General features: G+C 42.8%; 1 protein-coding gene across 10 annotated transcripts in view; it reads left to right on the forward strand.

Annotated features, from left to right (window-relative positions):
• Positions 1–16,699: 16,699 nt before the first annotated feature.
• The window catches only part of LSM14A (LSM14A mRNA processing body assembly factor), a 53,965-nt gene continuing 52,301 nt past the window's right edge, over positions 16,700–18,363 (forward strand). For 6 of the 10 annotated variants that reach the window (XR_011561540.1, XR_002182806.2, XR_011561539.1 and 3 more), the window contains exon 1: positions 16,702–16,998. Coding sequence is in view for 5 of the 10 variants with exons in the window: in XM_019979330.2 (XP_019834889.1) it covers positions 16,878–16,998 (121 nt within the window). In the remaining 5 variants the exon portion in view is untranslated. Of the gene's footprint in view, positions 16,999–18,363 lie in introns of all 10 variants that reach the window. The other 4 variants (XR_011561541.1, XM_070770923.1, XM_019979328.2 and 1 more) reach the window with 3 other exon arrangements.

The following is an 18,363-nucleotide window of genomic DNA, read 5'->3' on the forward strand; positions in this document are numbered from 1 at the left end:
TGTTTAACCCACACTTTTATCCCCATGCCCTCCCCATACCCCACTAAATTAATAGTAAAGAGGTAAAAGGTGCAACAAGAGATGGGAAATGACCATTCACAGTGAGCCGGGAATCCACCAAGAGATAAGAACTTTCAACAGATTGCGGTCAGGAAGCCTCCTAGTGATGATCAGGGGGCCTTTTGGCAATAGTTACAAAAGGGCTCAGTCAGCTTCAGAGGTGACCAGGTTTCTGGGCCTTTCTGTGGCCTTGGTTCAAGGTCTCGCACCTGTGGCCTTGGGGAAGGACTCAACAGAACCTACTGTATAGCCCAAGGAACTCTGCTCAATGTTATGTGGGAGCCTGGATGGGAGAGGAGTTTGGGGGAGAATGGATACTTGTGTGTGTGCGGCTGAGTCCCTTCACTGCCCACCTGAAACTATCACAACATTGCTATGTGGAATCTAAAACAATAAAATAAAAAACTGGTGAATAAAACCAAAAAGAAGCAGACTCACAGATAAAGAGAACAAACTAGTGGTTACCAGTGGGGGAGGGGGAGGGGCAACATAAGGGTGAGGGCGAAGGTGGCAGAGACCACTGGCTGTAAGACAGGCTCAAGGATGTATCGTGCAACATGGGGCACATAGCCAGTATTCTGTAATAACTGTAAGTGGAAAACTAACCTTTAAAACTTTTTTTCATTGTTTAAAAATTTTTAACTAAATAAAAGAGTGGCTTCCCACCTGATCACCATCAGTGAAGTTCTTCTATCAGTGAGTCCACTACAAACACAAAGGCCCAATCACAAGGATGATTCATGATCTCATTCTTACATATGCTCCAGTGGCCACCAGACTTCAGTGAAAGCCTCCAACATGAAAGACTCACTCTAAAATAAGCATACAAAATCACGGCCAAGAAGCAATGTTAGTCCCTCAGTTGTGTCTGACTCTTTGGGACCCTGTGGACTGTAGCCCACCAGCCTTCTCTGTCCATGGAATTCTCTAGGCAAGAATGCTGGAATGGGTAGCTATTTCCTTCTCCAGGGGATCTTCCTGACCCAGGGATTGAACCCAGGCCTCCTATATTGCAGGCAGATTCTTTACCATTTAAGCCAGCAGGAAGCCCATGGGAAGTCCCCAAGAAGCAAGGGGAACTGTTAATACAGCAAAGAATATACAGTCAAAAATAGGCACCACCAGGACATATCAGGCCTACCTTACAATGCATATAGCCTTGGACTTATGTCCTTCATGAAGGAAATACAAGCAATTCGGGAAAATAATTTTCAAATATCTCTAAGTATTTATTCTGTGAGATAAATCTTCATTTATTATAGCTGGAAATTAATGGTGAATGTCTACAATGGATGAATGAGGAACAGATGCTATAAGCATATTATTTAGAGATGCAGATAACCACCAGGATAAGCAGCTAAAAAGAATTAGAAGTGGTGGCCTCCATAGGTCCATGGCTGGGGAGAGGTAGGCTAGGAATAATTGCTGTGCTTCATAAGTCCTTCTGCATGATATGATGGTTTAACCTTATGCATGTACTAGTGGCATTTTGATTTTTTTGAATTTTTTTCAAAGAAAATGACTGAAAGATTTTTTCTCATGTAGTATTGTTTCGTTCTAGAATTTTCCAATTAAGCTTTTGGCTAAACACATACATATGATAATGATAATTATTCAGGAAACTGGGAGATTTGTAAAAACATTGTGCGCCATTAGAGTAATCAAGCTCGGCTCTAACACATCTTGGCTTTTCAGGATAATTAGACCACACTGGAGGCCCAGATGGGGTGAATGAGAAAGCCATGGGTGTCTGCCATAGAGAACCACTCAACTGGCAATTGAAATTTGCATGTTAACTTAGTACACAACAAGAAATGAATAAAAATGCTTGGATTTGGGGCAAAATATTTTATGTTAAAAACCAAACTTAGAACATAGGTGCAGTAATGGATGTCCCACACAACTCATTTAAGCCTTCATGTATGAAAACAATCTTCAAACTACAAGTAGTTCCTTCTATATCTTCTGGGTTTTTTTTTTAAAGGTCACCTCCCACTGTGAGTATCTTTGTTGTAAATTCACAAAATATGAAAAAAAAAAAATGAGAAACTATGGGCTGTAGCCCGCCAGGCTCTTCTGTCCATGGAATTCTCCGGGCAAGAATACTGGAGTAGCCATTCCCTTCTCCAGGGTATCTTCCCAACCCAGGGATTGATCCCAGGTCTCCTGCACTGCAGGCAAATTCTCTACTGTCTGAGCCACCAAGGAAGCCCTGCTGAGGGGCAGGGGGGAGTAAAAAAAAAAACAACTATTAATTCATCTGACAGATATTTTGCATGTCAGCTCTATGCAAGGCCCTGAGTTGGTGCTAGAATGCAATGGTGGAAAAGCACATATAGCCCCTGTGGATGGCATCACCGACACAATAGACATGGATTTGGGTGGACTCTGGGAGTTGGTGGTGGATAGGGAGGCCTGGCATGCTGCGGTTCATGAGGTTGCAAAGAGTCGGACACGACTGAGTGACTGAACTGAACTGAACTAGGCACAACTTACAGACTAGGGCAGACTGTGCATATGGAAACAAGCAATTTCACCACCATGTGATTAGCACAAAGGCCTTAGTACAGTTTGGATAGGATCACCTGAGAGGAGCAACTGTTTCAGATGCTGCTTTCAGGACATCAGTGAGGGAGCTCCTGAACTGACATGGTACCTAGGCTGAGAGCTGCAGTGGGAAGGCTCAGGGAGAGAATCTGATAGAAGTTTAACCTTGCCTGTGTAATAGAGGACAAAGTCTGAGAAGTGGAGAGAACGGGGACAGTAAGATGGGAGAGCTAAGCAGGAGCCAACTTCTACAGGGTTTTGTAAACAACATACCCTGGCTTACTCTAAGAATAAGTAAGATTGAGGGGAAAGGCTTGCAGGTCAGTTCTGGCATCATCAGATTTGCATTTTAGAAACATTTTCCTCAGATAAACTCATTATAGATTAATTTTCATTATTTTGGAAAGATAAGACTTTCCAATCAGACCCACTTCTTACCCATTTCTATTGCTTGTTGTTAAGATCAAGGGACAAACATTTGAATAATGCTAAGAACATGTAATTAACTATAGAGTACTAAATTTTTTAAGACTTTATTGGAGTATTGCTGCTTTACAATGTTGTGTTAGTTTCTACTGCACAGCATAGTAAACAAGCTATCAGATCAGATCAGTCGCTCAGTCGTGTCCGACTCTTTGCGACCCCATGAATCACAGCACGCCAGGCCTCCCTGTCCATCACCAACTCCCGGAGTTCACTCAGACTCACGTCCATCGAGTCAGTGATGCCATCCAGCCATCTCATCCTCTGTCGTCCCCTTCTCCTCCTACCCCCAATCCCTCCCAGCATCAGGGTCTTTTCCAATGAGTCAACCCTTCCCATGAGGTGGCCAAAGTACTGGAGTTTCAGCTTTAGCATCATTCCTTCCAAAGAAATCCCAGGGCTGATCTCCTTCAGAAAGGACTGGTTGGATCTCCTTGCAGACCAAGGGACTCTCAAGAGTCTTCTCCAACACCACAATTCAAAAGCATCAATTCTTCAGCGCTCAGCCTTCTTCACAGTCCAACTCTCACATCCATACATGACCACAGGAAAAACCATAGCCTTGACTAGACAGACCTTTGTTGGCAAAGTAATGTCTCTGCTTTTGAATATGCTATCTAGGTTGGTCATAACTTTCCTTCCAAGGAGTAAGCGTCTTTTAATTTCATGGCTGCAGCCACCATCTATGGTGATTTTGGAGCCCAGAAAAATAAAGTCTGACACTGTTTCCACTGTTTCCCCATCTATTTCCCATGAAGTGGTGGGACCGGATGCCATGATCTTCGTTTTCTGAATGTTGAACTTTAAGCCAACTTTTTCACTCTCCATTTTCACTTTCATCAAGAGGCTTTTTAGTTCCTCTTCACTTTCTGCCATAAGGGTGGTGTCATCTGCATATCTGAGGTTATTGATATTTCTCCCAGCAATCTTGTGCTTCTTCCAGTCCAGCGTTTCTCATGATGTACTCTGCATATAAGTTAAATAAACAGGGTGACAATATGCAGCCTTGACGTACTCCTTTTCCTATTTGGAACCAGTCTGTTGTTCCATGTCCAGTTCTAACTGTTGCTTCCTGACCTACATACAGATTTCTCAAGAGGCAGATCAGGTGGTCTGGTATTCCCATCTCTTTCAGAATTTTCCACAGTTTGTTGTGAGCCACACAGTCAAAGGCTTTGGCATAGTCAATAAAGCAGAAATGGATGTTTTTTTCTGGAACTCTCTTGCTTTTTCCATGATCCAGCGGATGTTGGCAATTTGATCTCTGGTTCCTCTGCCTTTTCTAAAACCGGCTTGAACATCAGGAAATTCACGGTTCACATATTGCTGAAGCCTGGCTTGGAGAATTTTGAGCATTACTTTACTAGCGTGTGAGATGAGTGCAATTGTGCAGTAGTTTGAGCATTCTTTGGCATTGCCTTTCTTTGGGATTGGAATGAAAACGGACCTTTTCCAGTCCTGTGGCCACTGCTGAGTTTTCCAAATTTGCTGGCTTATTGAGTGTAGCACTTTCACAGCATCATCTTTCAGGATTTGGAATAGCTCAAATGGAATTCCATCACCTCCACTAGCTTTGTTCGTAGTGATGCTTTCTAAGGCCCACTTGACTTCACATTCCAGGATGTCTGGCTGTAGGTCAGTGATCACACCATTGTGATTATTTTCGTCACGAAGATCTTTTTTGTACAGTTCTTCTGTGTATTCTTGCCACCTCTTCTTAATATCTTCTGCTTCTGTTAGGTCCATACCATTTCTGTCCTTTATCGAGCCCATCTTTGCATGAAATGTTCCTTTGGTATCTCTGATTTTCTTGAAGAGATCCCTAGTCTTTCCCATTCTGTTGTTTTCCTCTATTTCTTTGCATTGATCGCTGAAGAAGGCTTTCTTATCTCTTCTTGCTATTCTTTGGAACTCTGCATTCAGATGTTTATATCTTTCCTTTTCTCCTTTGCTTTTCACTTCTCTTCTTTTCACAGCTATTTGTAAGGCCTCCCCAGACAGCCATTTTGTTTTTTTGCATTTCTTTTCCACGGGGATGGTCTTGATCCCTGCCTCCTGTACAATGTCACGAACCGCATTCCATAGCTCATCAGGCACTCTATCTATCAGATCTAGGCCCTTAAATCTATTTCTCACTTCCACTGTATAATCATAAGGGATTTGATTTAGGTCATACCTGAATGGTCTAGTGGTTTTCCCTACTTTCTTCAATTTCAGTCTGAATTTGGCAATAAGGAGTTCATGGTCTGAGCCACAGTCAGCTCCTGGTCTTGTTTTTGCTGACTGTATAGAGCTTCTCCATCTTTGGCTGCAAAGAATATAATCAATCTGATTTTGGTGTTGACCATCAGGTGATGTCCATGTATAGAGTCTTCTCTGTCGTCCCCTTCTCCTCTTGCCCTCAATCCCTCCCAGCATCAGAGTCTTTTCCAATGAGTCAACTCTTCCCATGAGGTGGCCAAAGTACTGGAGTTTCAGCTTTAGCATCATTCCTTCCAAAGAAATCCCAGGGCTGATCTCCTTCAGAAAGGACTGGTTGGATCTCCTTGCAGACCAAGGGACTCTCAAGAGTCTTCTCCAACACCACAGTTCAAAAGCATCGATTCTTTGGCACTCAGCCTTCTTCACAGTCCAACTCTCACATCCATACATGACCACAGGAAAAACCATAGCCTTGACTAGACGGACCTTTGTTGGCAAAGTAATGTCTCTGCTTTTGAATATGCTATCTAGGTTGGTCATAACTTTCCTTCCAAGGAATAAGCATCTTTTAATTTCATGGCTGCAGTCACCATCTGCAGTGATTTTAGAGCCCAGAAAAATAAAGTCTGACACTGTTTCCACTGTTTCCCCATCTATTTGCCATGAAGTGATGGGACCGGATGCCATGATCTTCGTTTTCTGAATGTTGAGCTTTAAACCAACTTTTTCACTCTCCACTTTTACTTTCATCAAGAGGCTTTTTAGTTCCTCTTCACTTTCTGCCATAAGGGTGGTGTCATCTGCATATCTGAGGTTATTGATATTTCTCCCGGCAATCTTGATTCCACCTTGTATTTCTTCCAGTCCAGCGTTTCTCATGATGTACTCTGCATATAAGTTAAATAAACAGGGTGACAATATACAGCCTTGACGAACTCCTTTTCCTATTTGGAACCAGTCTGTTGTTCCATGTCCAGTTCTAATTGTTGCTTCCTGACCTGCATACAAATTTCTCAAGAGGCAGATCAGGTGGTCTGGTATTCCCATCTCTTTCAGAATTTTCCACAGTTTATTGTGATCCACACAGTCAAAGGCTTTGGCATAGTCAATAAAGCAGAAATGGATGTTTTTTTCTGGAACTCTCTTGCTTTTTCCATGATCCAGCGGATGTTGGCAATTTGATCTCTGGTTCCTCTGCCTTTTCTAAAACCGGCTTGAACATCAGGAAATTCACGGTTCACATATTGCTGAAGCCTGGCTTGGAGAATTTTGAGCATTACTTTACTAGCGTGTGAGATGAGTGCAATTGTGCAGTAGTTTGAGCATTCTTTGGCATTGCCTTTCTTTGGGATTGGAATGAAAACGGACCTTTTCCAGTCCTGTGGCCACTGCTGAGTTTTCCAAATTTGCTGGCATATTGAGTGTAGCACTTTCACAGCATCATCTTTCAGGATTTGGAATAGCTCAAATGGAATTCCATCACCTCCACTAGCTTTGTTCGTAGTGATGCTTTCTAAGACCCACTTGACTTCAAATTCCAGGATGTCTGGCTGTAGGTCAGTGATCACACCATCGTGATTATCTGGGACATGAAGATCTTTTTTGTACAGTTCTTCCGTGTATTCTTGCCATCTCTTCTTAATATCTTCTGCTTCTGTTAGGTCCATACCATTTCTGTCCTTTATCGAGCTCATCTTTGCATGAAATGTTCCTTTGGTATCTCTGAATTTCTTGAAGAGATCCCTAGTCTTTCCCATTCTGTTGTTTTCCTCTATTTCTTTGCATTGATCGCTGAAGAAGGCTTTCTTATCTCTTCTTGCTATTCTTTGGAACTCTGCATTCAGATGTTTATATCTTTCCTTTTCTCCTAGTATCAGGTAAATCACCTGAAAGTATTTCATAGTGATTGTTTTCATAGACATTTCAAAAGGGTTGCTTCATCAGGAGAGAGTAACAATCCAAACTGCATTCACTAAATAACAAAGCTGATAGATATAACAGAAAAATAGATAAATATATACCCATAGAGGTTTTTAACATACCTTTCTCAGTAATTGATAGAACAAGCAGACCAAAAAAATCAAAATATTTGAAGAACATTCTCAACCAATTTACAATTTATAAAATACTACACTCAGTAACTGCAGAATACGCATTCTTTTTAAGTGCCTATAGAACATTCATTAAGAAGTTGAGCTGTGAAACAAGTATCAATAAATTCAAAGGACTGCATGCAGAACACAATCTCTGACCATGATGGAAATAAATGAAAAATTATTAACAAAAGACAACTAGAATATTCTCCAATGTCTGGAAATTATCCCACACACTTGGAAATAATTTATGGGCCAAAGAAGAAATGATAAAGGGAAATTAGAAAACATTTCTAACTGAACTAATAAAAACAATACATATCAATCATGAGGGATACAGCCAAGGTAGTTGTTAGAAGGAAACTTACAGGTTTAAATGCTTATGCTAGAAAAGAAGAATTCTTTAACACCCATAATTTAAGCTTCTACCCTAAGAAGCTGAGAAAATAACAGCAAATTAAAACCAAAATAACTAGAAGAAAAGATATAATGAAGATAACAGAAGTCAATAAAATGGAAAACAATAGATAAAGTTAACAAAACCCAATCTAGTTCTTTGTAAAAGATTAACAAAACTGATAAACCCCTAGCAAGACTGATAGAGGGAAAAAAGAAAGAGGACTCAAATTATAGGGGAAACATCACTACAGAGCCTACAAACGTTAAAAGTTTGTTAACAGGATATAATAAGTTAATGCCAATACATTCCACAACTTAGATCACATTTCTTTTTAAAAAAACAGAGAAATTGATAGAAGAAATACAAAATCTCAGAAGTTCTAATGTATGAATATAAAGTGTTACAGAAGAGAAACTTATTAAATGGGGATCAAATTCACTAACACTTGCTAAAGTAAGATGTGATCATAGAAAAAGACTTTAGGGAATTGTTGCAGCATGCTTGTGCTCAGGCATTTCAATCGCATGTGACTCTTTGAGACCCCATATTCTGTCCATGGAATTAGTCAGGCAAGAATACTGGAGTAGGTTGCCATGCCCTCCTCCAGGGAATCTTCCCCACCCAGGGATTGAGCCTATGTCTCCTGAGTCTCCTGCAATGCAGGTGGATTCTTTACTGCTGAACCACCAGGGCAGCCCAGGGAACTGTTGACTTTACCTAATTTTTACTTGCTTCAAGAAAGGATTTGTGGAGATTGGGAATGACATATTTACAGATCTATGTATAAAATAGATAACTAATGAGAACCAAATGTACAAGCTGGGTTTAGAAAAAGCAGAGGAACCAGAGATCAAATTGCTGACATCCGTTGGATCACAGAGAAAGCAAGGGAATTCCAGAAAAACATCTACTTCTCTTCACTGATTATGCCAAAGCCTTTGACTGTGTGGATCACAACAAACTGTGGAGAATTCTTAAACAGATGGGAATACCAGACCACCTGACCTGCCTCCTGAGAAATCTGAACACAGGTCAAGAAGCAACAGTTAGAACCTTACGTGGAACAACTGACTAGCTCAAAATTTTGAAAGGAGTACAACAAGGCTGTATATTGTCATCCTGCTGGTTTGACTTATATGCAGAGTATATCACACGAAATGCCAGGCTGAATAAACCCCAAGCTGGAATCAAGATTGCCAGGAGAAGTATCAACAGTCTCAGATATGTAGATGATACCACTTTAAAGGCAGAAAGTGAAGAGGAACTAAAAAAGAGCTTCTTGATGAGGATGAATGAGGAAAGAAAAAATGCTGGCTTAAAACTCAACATCCAAAAAACTAAGACCAGGGTACCTGGTGCCATCATTTCATGGCAAATAGAAAGGGAAAAGTAGAAGCAGTGACAGATTTTATTTTCTTGGGCTCCAAAATCACTGTGGGGTGGCGACTGTGGCCATGAAATTAAAAGACGCTTGCTCCTTGGAAGGAAAGCTATGACAAACCTAGACAGTGTATTAAAAAGCAGAGGCATCATTTTGCCGACAAAGATTCATATAGTCAAAGCTACGGTTTCTCCAGTAGTCATGTATGTATGTAAGAGTTGGACCATAAAGAAGGCTGAGCACCAAAGATGTGATGATGCTTTTGAACTGTGGTGCTGGAAATGACTCTGGACAGTTGCTTTGATGGCAAGATCAAACCAGTCAATCCTAAAGGAAATCAACCCTGATTATTCATTGGAAGGACTGATACTGAAACTGAAGCTCAAATACTTTGGCCACCTGATGCAAAGAGCTGACTCATTAGAAAAGACCCTGATGCTGGGAAACATTGAAGGCAAAAGGAGGTGAGGGCAGCAGAGGATGAGATGGTTAGATAGCATCACCAACTCCGTGGACATGAATTTGAGCAAACTTCAGGAGATAGTGAAGAACAGGGAAGCCTGGCATGCTACAGTCCATGGGGTTGCAAAGAGTTGGACCTGACTTGGTGACTGAACAACAACGTATGAGAACCTACAGTATAGCACAGGGAACTCTACTCAATGCTTTGCTGTTGCTGCTGCTGCTGCTAAGTCGCTTCAGTCGTGTCAGACTCTGTGCGACCCCATAGATGGCAGCCCACCAGGCTCCCCTGTCCCTGGGATTCTCCAGGCAAGAACACTGGAGTGGGTTGCCATTTCCTACTCCAATGCATGAAAATGAAAAGTGAAAGTGAAGTCGCTCAGTCGTGTCCCCCTCTTCGTGACCCCATGGACTGCAGCCTACCAGGCTCCCCTGTCCATGGAATTTTCCAGGCAAGAGTACTGGAGTGGGTTGCCATTGCCTTCTCCCAACTCAGTGCTCTGTGATGGCTTAAATAGGAAGAAAATCCAAAAAAGAGGGGATATACATATACATATAGCTGATTCACTTTGCTGTACAGCAGAAACTAACATAACATTGTAAAACAACTGTAATCCAACAAAAATTTTAAAAGGAAAGAAAGAAAGGATTTGCAAGGCTGCTGCAAGGAGTGTGTTTAGTGGACAGCTTTCAATCCAAGTCCATGCTCATAAGTCCCTGCTTTTCCTGGGTAACCAAGGCCAGTGACAGGGTACAGCAGGCCTAAGGCCTAACAGTTTCTGCCTGATATGGGGCTATTCTAAAAAGTAATCTTTGCTCCAGGCCCCCTGTTAAGTTGACTTGAGACTTGGTCAGATCTGCAAATTCTGCTTGCTCCATCCTGCTTCCACTCCCTTTCACCTTTCACAGGCATTACCTCCAATAAACCTCTTTCGCTCCTGTCTCAATATCTATTTCTGAGAAGGACGAACTGACACATATTCTGAGTTTAGAATTCCTAAGATGCGGCTCCTCCAAAGTATGTAAAATGACTGACCCAGGCATTTGTCTTTCTTTTTGCATCATTCAGGAAATGCATTTGACTGCTAGTTAAGAGAGACTTAAAATAACTCTGACACAAGTAAGATAGTTGACAGGCCAAGTTGGTAAGGTGGCTCCACAGTGTCATGAAAGTCCCAGCCTTCTAGGCATTCCTCCCAGTCAAGTGAATGAAACAATCTTGGACCGGCTAGACCAGGCAAGTGGCCACTCAATGATCCTAGATGATGCTACATGAAACAGAATTACTTAGTCATGCCTCTTCCAAAAAATTGTGAAACAGAACAAAAGGTAATTGTTTGAAATTACTGAATTTTAGAATGGTTTGTTATATAGCAATAGATAGCCAGAGCACATCTCCTAACTGCTGCTGCTGCTGCTGCTGCTGTCGCTTCAGTCATGTCCGACTCTCTGCAACCCCAGACACGGCAGCCCACCAGGCTCTGCCATCTTTGGGATTCTCCAGGCAAGAACACTGGAGTGGGTTGCCGTTTCCTTCTCCAATGCATGAAAGTGAAAAGTGAAAGTGAAGTCGCTCAGTTGTGTCCAACTCTTTGCAACCCCATGGACTGCAGCCTACCAGGCTCCTCTGTCCATGGGATTTTCCAGGCAAGAGTACTGGAGTGGGGTGCTATTGCTTTCTCCGAATTGCATAACTAATAGAGGGGAAAAAAGTACCATAAAATCTTATATGTAATACCTTGATACAGTAGCATTTGGAAATTATTACTCTCTTGCTTTAACATGCTGCCTGGTTTTTTTCTTTTAAAGAAGTCTTCATACTCATGTAAGTTTGTATCTAGCTTTTTATCTTAAATATTCTCTTATGTGTAACCGATTCACTTTACTGTATACCTGAAACTAGCAGGTTAGTTTTGCAAATCAACTATATGGAATTTTTTATGTGTATATATATATATATATATATTCTCTTATACACCTGTGCCCATTTGCCATGTAACTTTAAAGAGTCATAAAATGAGGAGACATACTTTTTATTATGATACAATTCACATACCATAAAATTCACTTTTTCAAGTGTATAAGTTAGAATTTTCATAATGTAGTGTAACTACCACCACTAATAATTCCAGACATTTTCATCACCCCAAAGAAAAACTATTAGCAGTCACTCCCCTTTCCTAGACCCCAGCCATAACCCCTAGCCCCTGGCAACCACTAATTCATTAATCTATTTTATGTCTCTATGGGTTTTCCTACTCTGAACATTTCATATTAATGGAATCATATGATATGTGTCTGTTGTGTCTGATTTCTTTCACTTAGCATAACAGTTTTAAGGTTCACCCATGTTGTAGCATGTACCAGTACTTCATTCCTTTCTATGGCTCTAATATCCTATTGAATGGGTATATGTATTTTGTCTACCAATTTATTAGTTAATAGACATTTAGGTTGTTTCCACTCTATTGTAAATAACACTGCTATAAACATCCACATATAAGTTTTTTGTGGGATACGTATTTTCAGTTATCATGGTTATAGACCCAGGATTGGAACAGTGGCATCATATGGTAACTATGTTCAACTTTTCAAGGAACTGTCAAACTTTGCTGAACAGGATGCACTACTTAACATTCCCACCAGCACTGTATGAGGGGTCCAATTTTTCCACAACCTTACTAACATTTGTTCTTGTCCACCTTTATAATTACTAGCCATCCTAGAAGGTATGAATTGGCATCTCACTGTGGCTTTGATTTGCATTTCCCTAAAGATCAATGATGTTAAACATCTTTTTCTGTCCCTTTTTTTGGCCATTTGTATATCTTCTTTGGAGAAATGTCTATACAAATCCTTTACACATTTTTTAACATTTACTTTTTATTGACATATAGTTGATTTACAATGTTGTGCTAATTTCAGCTGTATAACGAAGTGATACATACATATATATACATTCTTTTTTAATATTGTGTTCCATGATAGTTTACAAATTTTAATCCGGAAATTTGTTTTTCAATTGAATGTGTTATAATTTCTTTTAGTTGTAAGAGTTGTTTACATATTCTTTATATATCCTGAATCTCTTATCAGATCTATGATTTGCAAATAGTCTCTCCCATTCTGTGAACTGTCTCTTCACTTTCTTGATGTCCTTTGAAGCACAAAAATTAATTTTTATGAAATCTAATATACCTATTTTTCTTTGATTGTTTGAGCTTTTTGTGGCATAGCCAAGAAATCACTGCCTAATCCAGGTCAAGAAGATTTACACCAATGTTTTCTTCTATGACAGTCGTCTTCAACCTTTTTGGCACCATGGGTCAGTTTCTGGAAGACAACTTTTCATAGACTAGGGTTGGGGAAGAGATGGTTTGGGGATGGTTCAAGTGCATTACATTTATTGTGCTCTTATTTCCAATCTAATGATGCCACTGATCTGACAGGATGTACCCGTCCACAACCCAGAGGTTGGGGACCCCTTTTCTAAGAATTTTATAGTTTTAGCTCTTACGTTAAGGTCTTTGATTTATTCTAATTTTTATCTATACTGTGAAAGTGATTTTGAATCTTGTCAAATGGAGATGGAATAAAGAGCCTTTCATATCAAACAGGAGACAAAGGAATGGTTAGAGGTGGGAGAGTGACATGTATGTTCTGAGAAGCAATGAATTCAGCATGGCCAGAGCCTAAGGCATGCAGAGAATATGTTGGGAGTTGCAACGAATAACCGTGGGCACACCAAAAGCCAGTGAGGTGCAGGAACCTTGTTTCTCCCATATTCTCCATTACCCAATCCCCAGCGTCACGAAGCAAACACAAATATAAGTTAAAAAAAAAAACAGTGTGCCAGCTAGAAACGTAACTTTGGACAAGCCTCCCATGTTTTTCATCTCTTCTTCCAACCTGACTGCCTCTCTAATGTAGAAATTCTAGACTTTCTATTGTTGGAAACATTCAATGGAGAGGTTTTTTTTTTTTGTTTGTTTGTTTGTTTTTTCTGTAGGCCAGCAGACATAATTGATGGCTCTTAAGCAGGGGAGCAACATGGGACTTGGGTTTTCAGAAACAATGGTAGTGAAAGGTGCCACTTTCTCAGTCTTTTTCTAGTACCTAAGTTAGAGATTCACATGCATAATACACTATGGGCTATCACACTGATCAGCTGTACTTATGCATAGTTCCTGGTGCCCTAGGGTGCAGGAAGCCATGAACTGCAAACATAAAATAGAATCAGCAAGATTGGTGATTGACTGGGTACAGCCAGATAAGGATTCTGATTTCAAGACTGGACACCTGAGTGAGTCCTGGGGCCAGTGATAAGGACAGAGAGCATGGATAAAGGGCAGGTTTATTTGGGGGAATGGAGTAGATGTATATATTTTTGAACATGTTGAGTTGGAAGTGCCTGAGGGACACCCAAGCAACTGTATCTAGTGAGTAGGTACTAGTGTGACCCTGATGGCACCCCACTCCAGTACTCTTGCTTGGAAAATCCCATGGATGGAGGAGCCTGGTAGGCTGCAGTCCATGGGGTTGCGAAGAGTCAGACACGACTGAGCGACTTCACTGTCACTTTTCACTCTCATGCACTGGAGAAGGAAATGGCAACCCACTCCAGTGTTCTTGCCTGGAGAATCCCAGGGATGGGGGAGCCTGGTGGGCTGCTGTCTGTGGGGTCGCACGGAGTCGGACATGACTGAGGTGACTTAGCAGCAGCAGTGTGACCCTGGAAGTCAAGAGATCTGGAATGAAGATGTAAATTTGGGAATTAGTTAATATATGAAAAAGGATGAGATCACTCAGGAAGCACGGAAGATAATCTAGGTCCCAGGCCTGGAAGCGCGAGGAAGTAAGAGTTCAGCTCCTTGGCAGGAATCTTGTACTGAAACAGGTATTTCAGTCTTCCTTTGAAGCTACTGTGAACCAGACCCAACACAGCTGTTAGTCTTCTGTACTGCTTCCCTCTCTGTTTCTTGCCAGGCTTCTCATCATTTGTTCACTCAGCTCACCAGACATCCTACCTACGCTCTGCCTTCAGCTTCATCCAACTTACTGAAAAGCTGCTCTGTTCCAGGCTCTGTTCTAGGTTCTGATCATATAGTAGTAACCAGAGTAACATCCCTATCTCAAAATGTTTAGATTCTAGAGAAGGGGCTAGAGAGACCCAATTAAACATACTAGAGAGAGATGGGACTTCCCTGGTGGCTCAGCAGTAAAGAACCCACCTGCAGTGCAGGAGACATGGGTTCAATCCCTGGGTCAGAAAGATCCTCTGAAGAAGAAAATGGCAACTGACTCCATTATTCTTGCCTGGGAAATTTCATGGACAGAGGAGCCTGGTGAGCTATAGTTCACAGGGACACAAAAGATCGGACACACTGAGCGACTAAACAATTAGAGAAAGATAAACTCTATGAATAAAAAGAAAGCAGAGCAAGGGTATGTAGAGTGATTCAGGTGGTATCATTATAAACAGGACAATAAAGAGTCATCTGCAGAAGCAACATTTGAGTAGAGATCTGAATGAAGTAGGCAAGTTTGAGGTGAAAAGGGGATGGCTAGAACAGAATGGTGAAGCAAGGAAACAAGGGACTAAATCATATATGTCTCTATAGGGCAAAGTAAGGAGTCTAGCTAGCTCTCATTCTGTGTGATATGAGTTCACTGGGGAGAGGAGTATTGAGTAGAGGCGGGATACAATCTAACTTCGATCTTAGCAAGATCCCTTTGGCTGCTGTGTTGAGAAAGCAGAGGTAGAAGGGTCTTCTAGGAGGATGTTTCAATAATTCTGGGTGGTTTGTTGTAGGGCAGGGGTGGAGATGGTGAGAAATGATCAGATTCAGGATACAGTCTATACTTGAAAAGGACAGAATTTTGTAGTCAGAACAGATAAAGGCCTGAGTGAGAAGTCCCACTATTATAAGGATGAACTGTTGAGTGCCAAGATTAGGTTTAGAGCGGAAATCTTCAGACACACAAACTTGCCAATTAGGAATTCAACTAAAGATGCTGAAAAGGCTGTGGATGTCCCCTGACACATAAGTAAACAAACGATTTGGCAGCTATTAAGCCATCAGCCACTGCAGTCAGCCCCAACTGTGAACCCTGAGGGGATTCAGGATGGAGAAAAGGTTTACTAACGTTAGATAGTTAAGGAAAAGATTTCAATGAGCCCAGACTCTAACTTCTTCCCATACACAGAAAAGTGTTGAATTCATTAACTTGAGATGTATGGTTTTTCTTTAAGAGTAATGTTTTGATGTTAAACTACCTGCGTTTGTTGTTTTTGCTATTTTTCAAAAACTCCTATATATCCTGGCTTCTCCCTTACTTCTTCCGAGCAGTCCCTCAGAGCTGAGAGGCTATCTCCAGATTTAAGTCCTCACCAAACCTCCCCGGAAGAAAGCACAATTCTCACGCTTAGGTTGAGCTTTTTTTTTTTTTTTTTAAAGCTAACAATGCTATGGCTTAAATGAATCCAGAGTTCACAGAACTGAACAAAACTGCAGACAGTAGGGTTTGGTCTGTGTGCAATGGCACTGAAAGCAATGAGAACCATTTGAAAGCTCTGGACAGAATCCCACGTCTAGAAGCAGCGAAGGGGAGTAGAAGGGAGACTCGCCGGGTGACAGATGCTGTAATGATGGCTCCTTGAGGGGCGCAGTTGCTTCCAGAGGAAAATGACCAGGTCTCAGAGGTGCTCACCAAGAGCTTCGAGGCACGTTGGAACTTTCTAGCTAGAAGGATCCGCTTTTGCAATGAAACCGGACTCAGGACAGGTTACAAAGGGTCTGGAAATGGTGTGGGCCACAGCGGAGATCAAGAGGACCGCGAGCGGCGCCACGCCAGCCCACAGTGTCCTTACATTCCGAGGCCCTGGCCTCTCCCTGGATCTCCTCTCAGGCCTCGGGGAACGACAGCGACAGACCAGGCCAAGCGGCACTGCTAGGATTGCCGAGGGAGCGAAGGAGCCCTGAGCCACCGGCCGCCAGGCGAATCTCGCGAGACCTCGGCCTCCCCGTCCAGCATGCCCCGCGCCGCCGCCGCTGCAGCCGCCGCCGCCGCCGCGCCGCGGCTTGAGGGCGGGAGGCTGGGGGAGGGTAGCGGAGCCGGCGCTGCCGCCATGTTGGGTCTGAGGCGGCTGCTGTAGGCGCCGACGGAGCAAGTGGGCGAGCAGAACGGCCACAGCGGCGTGGGATCTGCCTCTCTGCGAGCGGCCGGGAGCGGCGGCGGCGGCGGCGCCATGAGCGGGGGCACCCCTTACATCGGCAGCAAGATCAGCCTTATCTCCAAGGCGGAGATCCGCTACGAGGGCATCCTCTACACTATCGACACCGAGAACTCTACCGTAGCTCTCGCCAAAGGTATGCCGGGGCGGGCCTCGGGGTGGGAAGCCGGGCCGAGCGTTCGGGGCTGCGCCGAGCTCTCGGCTCGCGACCTCCTCGCTCCCTCCCCGCTCCACCGTCCTCCTTGGGGTGCCGCTCCCCTCCCTCCGTCCGGGCCCCGGCGTCGCGGGCCGGGCCGGGCCGAGCCGCGGCCTCCCCGGGGCTCTCAGGGTTCCGCCTTCGATCCGGTGACTAAGGACCCCGGCCGGGCCGGGCGGGGCAGCCCTGAAGTCCGAGAACGGGCCGAAGAACACGGAGATACGCGTCTTCCAACTCCGAAATTCGGTGGTTCTGTCTTAACCACCAAACAAAGCCTGAGTATTCAAAGAATTTTTCCGCCCAGCCTGAGTTTAAAGCGCTGATTTGCTGATTTTCCAGCACCCATTTTCTCGCGTTTTTAATTTCAATTCGTTGCATATTCCTCAGGTGAACTTTAAGTAATGTGCCCAAAGTTTGGGTTTCTCCTGCGACGCAGACGGCCTCGAAATGCCATTGGTACCTGGAGCAGATCACATCCCACTTGTCTCCTGTGTGGTATTTACCTGTTAAACCGGAATCCTTCACCAAACCTGTTGTGCAACTATCTCTTTCAAATGTTTGCTGCTCTCCTTTCGGCCTTGTTTTTGGAAATCCGGTGGGAATAAGGGTGCCAGCTTTTTCCGGGTCCCTTGTTCCCAGGGCAGATCTAAGTGGTCAGTGGGCGCTGACCGACCCCGGTGGAGGCACTCTGGGTCCGAGAGTTCTGGGGTCGGGGAGGAAGGTGTCCACCCCAAAGTACGTACCATCGCCCAGTCTTGTGGGTTTTGTTTCCGTTCACAAGTCTGGGTTTTTGTTCCGCCAGGAAACCAGGAAGAAAATAAACTTTAGCTCCTGATCTTAAACCTCACAAGTTTTGGGAACATATAGGAGAGGGAAGCAAGATAACTAAGGTCATTTTCGCAGCACATCTGGGAGAGTTATAGAAAGAATAGCATGGTAAGGAGAGAAGTCCGGCGATAGGAAGAAAATTTTCTAAATCTATTTTTAAGAAAAAGATTAGTCTTTGACCGATAGGAGAGTCATTTCGCGGTATCACGCAAGTATTTAAAGATACTTTTTGGATTACCTGGTACATCCTTTTTAAAACTCTCTTGTTGGGACACATTTTCTATCTAGGTAGGGAGTCTTTAAATTATTTTCTCTTAATTTTCTTTTCTTTTCTTTCCTCTCCCACCCGTCCCTCCACCCACCCGCATGCATATTTAGCTGTATAATTTTTATGGTTTTGTGGAATTGTGAAAAGGGCCCTCTAAAGTTTTTGATGAGAGCCACATATAAGCTGAAAATAGTATTTCTCATTAAAGT

The sequence above is a fragment of the Bos indicus genome, chromosome 18 (genome assembly GCF_029378745.1).
Source record: "Bos indicus isolate NIAB-ARS_2022 breed Sahiwal x Tharparkar chromosome 18, NIAB-ARS_B.indTharparkar_mat_pri_1.0, whole genome shotgun sequence".
NCBI classification, from domain to species: domain Eukaryota; kingdom Metazoa; phylum Chordata; class Mammalia; order Artiodactyla; family Bovidae; genus Bos; species Bos indicus.